Below are 7,301 nucleotides of genomic sequence, written 5' to 3'. Positions count from 1 at the left end.
AATTTTTTCCTCCTGGGTATTTGTATCACTTACTGCTACTTTTAAGGCAGTAACCCATCTGTTGCTTCCCATTTTATGTTGAATGCTTCTTACTCTGTCTACACATTATGATTTCTTTGCATTCAGGAATCTTAATTTACTTGAATCTTCATAAAATATGTTCTTTTTTCATTGCTTGGGTAACCACATGTGTGTTCCCTTTTGATAATGAAGATGGTCAAATTTGACTAATTTTATTAATGAGCTTATTTATCATATTAAAACCATCTGGTCATAATGTTAGAAATCTGGTATATGTTTTTTCTCTTTGAGTGTATGAAAATTAAGGACCCAGAGAAATTTTGGTCTAAATGTTTCTAACTCCAAATGGCAAAAACACAAAAGGAGTTTGAGTATTATACAGTAGGAATGAAATTATGTCGGTGGCATTTATTTATGCAGTCAGGGAACATTATTGGTATCAACTGAATACTAGGCTCTGCTACATATAGCTTGGAGACAGAGTGATTAAAAAAAAATGGCAAGATTGATAGCTGAAAGAGCTTATAGTCAGCAAATAGACAAAACATATTGAAACCACATAGTAACAGTGAGCAATGTATAAGGATTATGAATACTGTAGGATAGTGTGTTCATTGGAAGGACTGATGCTAAAGCTGAAACTCCAATACTTGGGCCACCTCATGCGAAGAGTTGACTCGTTGGAAAAGACTGATCCTGGGAGGGATTGGGGGCAGGAGGAGAAGGGGACGACAGAGGATGAAATGGCTGGATGGCATCACTGACTCGATGGACATGAGTTTGAGTAAACTCCTGGAGTTGGTGATGGATAGGGAGGCCTGGCCTGCTGCGATTCATGGGGTCACAGAGTTGGACATGACTGAGCAACTGAACTGAACTGAACTGAGGGTAGTGTGAGACTCTGCAGCTGAGTAAAAAGTGAGCTACTTTGTATACAGTGTGATTAGAAAAGCCCTCTTAGAGGAAGATACAAAGTATGAGCAAAAGGATAAGGAAGTAGCCAGAATTGTGGTCTCTGAATATGGTTTCTGTCTGAAAGGAATCAGAATTCCTTGGAAAACTAGCTTACTGAAGATCTGGAGTAGGAACTGTAAAAGAAAACAAAGTTATTTAAATATGTTGGGGTCATAATGTGGGCGCCAACTTGCAGGAACTCCCACTGACCACTGATGTAGCATTTGGAGCACTGAGAGAATAATGACTGCAGTAGATTGAAACTCATCTGTTATTCAAAACATGTGAATGCATAATGTTACTTTAAAAATTCATCCTTCACTTTTGGACCACAACTAGGCAGTCAAATATTTATCTTGCCTTTCCTATAAGAATTGTATCTTAGCATACCCAAATAGTGCATGAGGGGATAGTTCTTTAAAAAAGAATTCAAGCTAACAAATGCAGAAAGAATGATAAACTGTTCTCTTTTAATGAAATGAAACCAAACAGGCAATGAAACTTTCTACATTTTTCTTTATATACATTTTAATATTTTGTGTTAGGAAATTTAAAAATCAGTTTAAAGGAGGAACAGCGAGAATTCAGCCAGTAGGAATGAGAGTGATGGGAAGATATTTCATACAAATAATGCTTTGAAAAAGGTACAGAATTGAAAAAAAATTCTGTCCGGATTCAGAGAAGTTTTAATAATTGTATTCTCTAAAGTACAAGGCATGTAAGTGAGAGTGTTGTGGATATGCAATTGTTTGTTAGTTTTCAGAATACATAGGACCTGAAGACAGTGAAACCAAACTACTGCCAAGTTCAAAAGGAATTGAGATTCAAAGGAGCTTCTCTATTATTCTTGGTTGGACTCATTAAAAAAATAATAAACAGAAGTATTCAACAGTGAATTTAATTAAGCCAAATTGATATGGCATCAGACCTTACTAGAAAGGTCTCGTGTATAGAGTGCACCATCGATTTTACGTGGGCAATTTGTGCTGAAAGCAGGCAGCCGATTAATGTGATTGTTCTTCATCTCAGCACTCTATTTGTTCCGTTTAAAGTTGCATGTATGGAGACGAATACCCCAAACTTAACGATTTCTGATCCTTTACATTGGGCCCTGTTACAATATTAGGGGACCACATATGTTTCCTTCCAAAAGTAGTATGTTCTATACTCAGAGTGAGTAATTTAACCTCTCTTGCCAATGAAATCGTCTTCTCTATTCAAATTCTGACTGTTATGAATAAATGCTGTTTTGTCTAGCTTCATGTTTGTATGGATAGCAATAATTGGGTATTTCTTTGTGAAACTAATTTTTCCCATTCAAGTGCTATGGTATTATTTAAAAAGAAGAAGAAGAAGAAAAAAAAAACCTTGAAGTCTTGTCTTGAAAATTACTAGCATGGAATAGCACCAGAGTTTGTGCATTAATTTTTCAAGCCAGTATTTATCTGTCTGCTACAAACTGAATGTGTTATACTATTTTCTGGTATATGAGTTTGGCTCCTTGGATTCAGAAATGCAGTAAATGCTGCAGCAGAGGAATGATGGGAAATTGAGATGTCAAACTGAGTCATCAGAGCTCTGGAGGTGGACAGCTGTGTTCCCTGTGATATACCAGGGGTAGTTTGTTTCTATGGCTGGTCACATAGTTTGTTGAAATGAGAAGCATTTCAATTAAGTTTCAATTTTCTCATCTTTATACTTAACCTTTTTCCTAAAAATGAGAACAAAAGAAGACTTTGAAAATAATGAAACCAGTTATAGTGTTCTGCCGTTTATCATTGGTTCTTTACTTCTGAATTAAATTTACATATAGAAAGATGGGATTTGCTAAGTAGTATATTTTAAGGAAAAGAGCTTCCTTTATAGCACAATATTTATTTTATAATTTAACTTATATTACATTTGTATTTTTTAACAGGGTATCCAGAAGTTGGCTAGTCAGTATCTGAAGAGAGATTGGCCTGGAATAAAAGCTGATGATCGGAATGATTACAGGTAACTTAATCAGTATTCTTGCCCATTTTCTTTAAAACTTGTTTCACACAGAGCCATGTCACATATATATAATATAAAGACTCCAGTTTTTAAAAAAATTTCTTCCTTTCCTCTGCTGTGTTTTTAGATAGAATGTCAAAATTATTAAACACTGTTAATGTTCTGCAACATATATAATGTATATGCAATAGATCATTTTCATATGTCTTAAGTCTAGTTACATTCTGTTTAATTGATGGACACTCTCATAAAGCATTTAAAGTAGATAGATGACAGGGAACACAACTTGTTTCCTCAGTGACCTATAGATGAAACACACTATTATAGCAATAATGAAACAGGATAATAATGTTCTCTCATGATCTTGATTCTTTACTTCTGAAACAAATTCTACATTTGAAAAGATAGAATTCTGTGAGCCTAGGGAAAAAGAGTTTGTGTGTGTGTGTGTGTGTGTGTGTGTGTGTGTGTGTGTACTTTATACACACCCAGAGTATCCAGAAATTGACTAGTCAACATCCACATACAAATTTTAAAGAAGGTAGGTGACAGTGGAATATAAATTGTGTCGTCGTACAGACGACTTATAGCTGATTAACAATTTTGTGACAGTATCAGGTGAACAGTGAAGGAATTCAGCCATATATACACACGTATCCATTCTCTCCCAAACCCTCCTCTCACCCACGTTGCCACATAACATTGAGTAGAGTTTCATGTGCTATACAGTGGGTCCTTGTTGGTTATCCATTATAAATATAGCAGTGTGTACATGTTCATCCCACACTCCCTAACTATCCCTTCCCCCAGAAACTGATTTGTTCTCTGAGTCTCTGTTTTTAAGTAAGTTCATTTGTATCATTTCTTTTTCAAGTCCACATAAAACAGATATCATATGATATTTTTTCTTCTCTGTCTGACTTACTTCACTCAGTATGACAATCTCTAGGTACATTTGTGTTGCTGCAAATGACATTATTTCATTCTTTTTAATGACTGAATCATATTCCATTGTATATATGTACTACATCTTCTTTATCCATTCCTCTAGATAGATATTCAGGTTGCTTCCGTGTCTTGACTAATGTAAAGAGTACTGCAGTGAACACTGAGGTGCATGTATCCATCATTCTGACTGGTATGAGGTGATACCTCGTTGTAGTTTTGATTTGCATTTCTCTAATAATTAGCAGTGTTAAACATCATTTCATGTGCCTCTTGGCCATCTGTATGTTTCCTTTGGAGAAATATCTACTTATATCTTCTGCCCATTTGTTGATAGGATTGTTTGCTTTAATGCTGTTAAGCCTCATGAGCTCTTTGTAAATTTTGGAGACTAATCCCTTGTTGGTCACATCATTTGCAAATATTTTCTCCCAATCCATACAGATATCTTTAAAGTATTTATAATTTTGTTTTTTTGCAGTTAATTTGGAACTATTTATTAGCTTTTGTACTCAAGACTGTCCTTAGTGTTGAGGGTTTCAGAGTTTGCACTCTGGTTGGAGTTAAGACTAATTATTACTCATGAAGCAATAGCAGAGAATCCAGGGTAATTAAGAACTCAGTATTGAAATGTGTGGTTTGGAATCTGAATATTTATCAGGTTACTGGGTCATAAGATAATTTCTTAACAGGGCTAGAAAACTGAAGGATATATAAGAAACCTTAACAGTATTGCTGATGTAAGTAAAGCCTGACCTAGGAAAAGGTTGCTTGCTGAACAGTAGAGAAGAACTCCAACTTAGGTTATATTCCAAGTTTATTTGAAATTTGAAATTTGAAATTTGAAATTCAGGATGTGGGCTACCAAAGAAATAAGGATAAGGTTATGCCCCCAGGCTAGCTTATACAACCTAACTTTTAAAAGTATGGTAGTTCAGTTCAGTTCAGTCGCTCAGTCGTGTCCGACTCTTTGTGACCCCATGAATTGCAGCACGCCAGGCCTCCCTGTCCATCACCAACTGCCGGAGTTCACTCAGACTCACGTCCATCGAGTCAGTGATGCCATCCAGCCATCTCATCCTCTGTCGTCCCCTTCTCCTCCTGCCCCCAGTCCCTCCCAGCATCAGAGTCTTTTCTAATGAGTCAACTCTTCGCATGAGGTGGCCAAAGTACTGGAGTTTCAGCTTTAGCATCATTCCTTCTGAAGAAATCCCAGGGCTGATCTCCTTCAGAATAGACTGGTTGGATTTCCTTGCAGTCCAAAGGACTCTCAAGAGTCTTCTCCAACACCACAGTTCAAAAGCATCAATTCTTCGGCACTCAGCTTTCTTCACAGTCCAACTCTCACATCCATACATGACCACTGGAAAAACCATAGGCTTGACTAGACGGACCTTTATTGGCAAAGTAATGTCTCTGCTTTTCAATATGCTATCTAGGTTGGTCATAACTTTTCTTCCAAGGAGTAAGCATCTTTTAATTTCATGGCTGCAGTCACCATCTGCAGTGATTTTGGAGCCTGGAAAAGGGAGTGGCAAACCACTTCAGTATTCTTGCCTTGAGAACCTCATGAATACTATGAAAAGGCAAAAAGATAGGACACTGAAAGGTGAACTCCCCCAGTCGGTAGGTGCCCAATATGCTACTAGAGATCAGTGGAGAAATAACTTCAGAAAGACTGAAGAGACAGAGCCAAAGCAAAAACAACACCCATTTGTGGATATGACTGGTAATGGAAGTAAAGTCTGATGCTGAAAGAGCAGTATTGCGTAGGAACCTGGAATGTTAGGTCCATGAATCAAGGCAAATTGGAAGTGGTCAAACAGGAGATGGCAAGAGTAAAGGTCGACATTTTAGGAATCAGTGAACTAAAATGGACTGGAATGGGTGAATTTAACTCAAATGACCATTATATCTACTACTGTGGGCAAGAATCCCTTAGAAGAAATGGAGTAGCCATCATAGTCAATGAAAGAGTCCAAAATGTAATACTTGGATGCAATCTCAAAAATGACAGAATGATCCCTGTTCGTTTCCAAGGCAAACCATTCAATATCATAGTAATCCAAGTCTATGCCCTGACCAGTAATGCTGAAGAAGCTGAACGGTTCTACGAAGACATACAAGATCTTCTAGAACTAACACCAAAAAAGATGTCCTTTTCATTAAAGGGGACTGGAATGCAAAAGTAGGAAGTCAAAAAACACCTGGAGTAACAGGCAAATTTGGCCTTGGAGTACAGAATGAAGCAGGGCAAAGGCTAATAGAGTTTTGCCAAGAGCATGCACTGATCATAGCAAATACCCTCTTCCAACAACATAAGAGAAGACTCTACACGTGGGCATCACCAGATGGTCAATACCAAAATCAGATTGATTATATTCTTTGCAGCCAAAGATGGAGAAGCTCTATACAGTCAGCAAAAACAAGATTCCCTGGAGAAGGGAATGGCTACCCCTTCCGGTATTCTGGCCTGGAGAATTCCATGGACAGAGGAGCCTGGAGGGCTACAGTCAATGGGGTCGCTAAGGGTCAGACACGACTGAGCGATTTCACTTTCACTTTCCTCTTTCATGCATTGGAGAAGGAAATGGCAACCCACACCAGTGTTCTTGGTTGGAGAATCCCAGAGACGGGGCAGCCTGGTGGGCTGCCATCTACAGGGTCACACAGAGTCAGCAGCAGCAGCAGCATTCTGCCTTCACCTCTGCAAAGCCTCACCTCCTAATACCATTATCACCTTTGAGGAATAGGATTTCCAGATATGAATTCTGGGGGAACACAGAGATTCAAACCATAGCAGATCTTTTCTATGTAAATATTCCTTGGAGCTCCCTCAGCTTTCTAGTGACAATTGTAAGTAATCTTATCTATTTTCCTGTCTTTAAATATTGCCTATAGCCTAGTAATGATCTGTGTTTTTATGAACTCTGCAGCTTGGGAACAGACCTCATTTTCTGTTAGGAATGTTAAATAGCTGCTTCTCTGCTTTCAGTTTCATTTGCCACAGTACCACCAACCATATATATGTCTTTGTAAAACAGGCCTACTCTCACCCCTTACTTGAAAATCTTGTATTGTTTCTCCCTTCTAATAGTATAAAATTTTTAAAGAATTATGATATCCAAAGCCGCAAGGAATCTTGACCCCAAATTACCCTTCTTTCCTCCTTTCTGGCTGTTTCTCTTTCTTTCATGCTTGGTTCCCCAGCTCTTGGGAGCTTTAAGCCACAGCTGTATTGCAGTTCTTATCACACCTCAACTGGGCTAAATATCAGTCATTCCCTGCCTTTACTTCTGTTATCTAGGATGTGGGTAGTCTCCCTATCTACTACCAAGACCAACAATACGTGGACACTTATTTATTAAGCACCATACTTTCTCCTT

General features: G+C 37.9%; 1 protein-coding gene across 7 annotated transcripts in view; it reads left to right on the top strand.

Moving 5' to 3' along the window:
* FCHSD2 (FCH and double SH3 domains 2) overlaps positions 1-7,301 on the top strand; it is a 254,775-nt gene that overhangs the window by 100,886 nt on the left and 146,588 nt on the right. For all 7 annotated transcript variants that reach the window (XM_060399995.1, XM_004016298.6, XM_060399996.1 and 4 more), the window contains exon 4: positions 2,894-2,970. In XM_060399995.1, coding sequence (XP_060255978.1) covers positions 2,894-2,970 — 77 coding nt within the window. The remainder of the gene's footprint in view (positions 1-2,893; positions 2,971-7,301) is intronic.

The sequence above is a fragment of the Ovis aries genome, chromosome 15 (assembly GCF_016772045.2).
Source record: "Ovis aries strain OAR_USU_Benz2616 breed Rambouillet chromosome 15, ARS-UI_Ramb_v3.0, whole genome shotgun sequence".
Taxonomy (NCBI): domain Eukaryota; kingdom Metazoa; phylum Chordata; class Mammalia; order Artiodactyla; family Bovidae; genus Ovis; species Ovis aries.
Note: the sequence above shows the minus strand (reverse complement) of the source record. Positions and strands in the feature narration are given on the sequence as shown.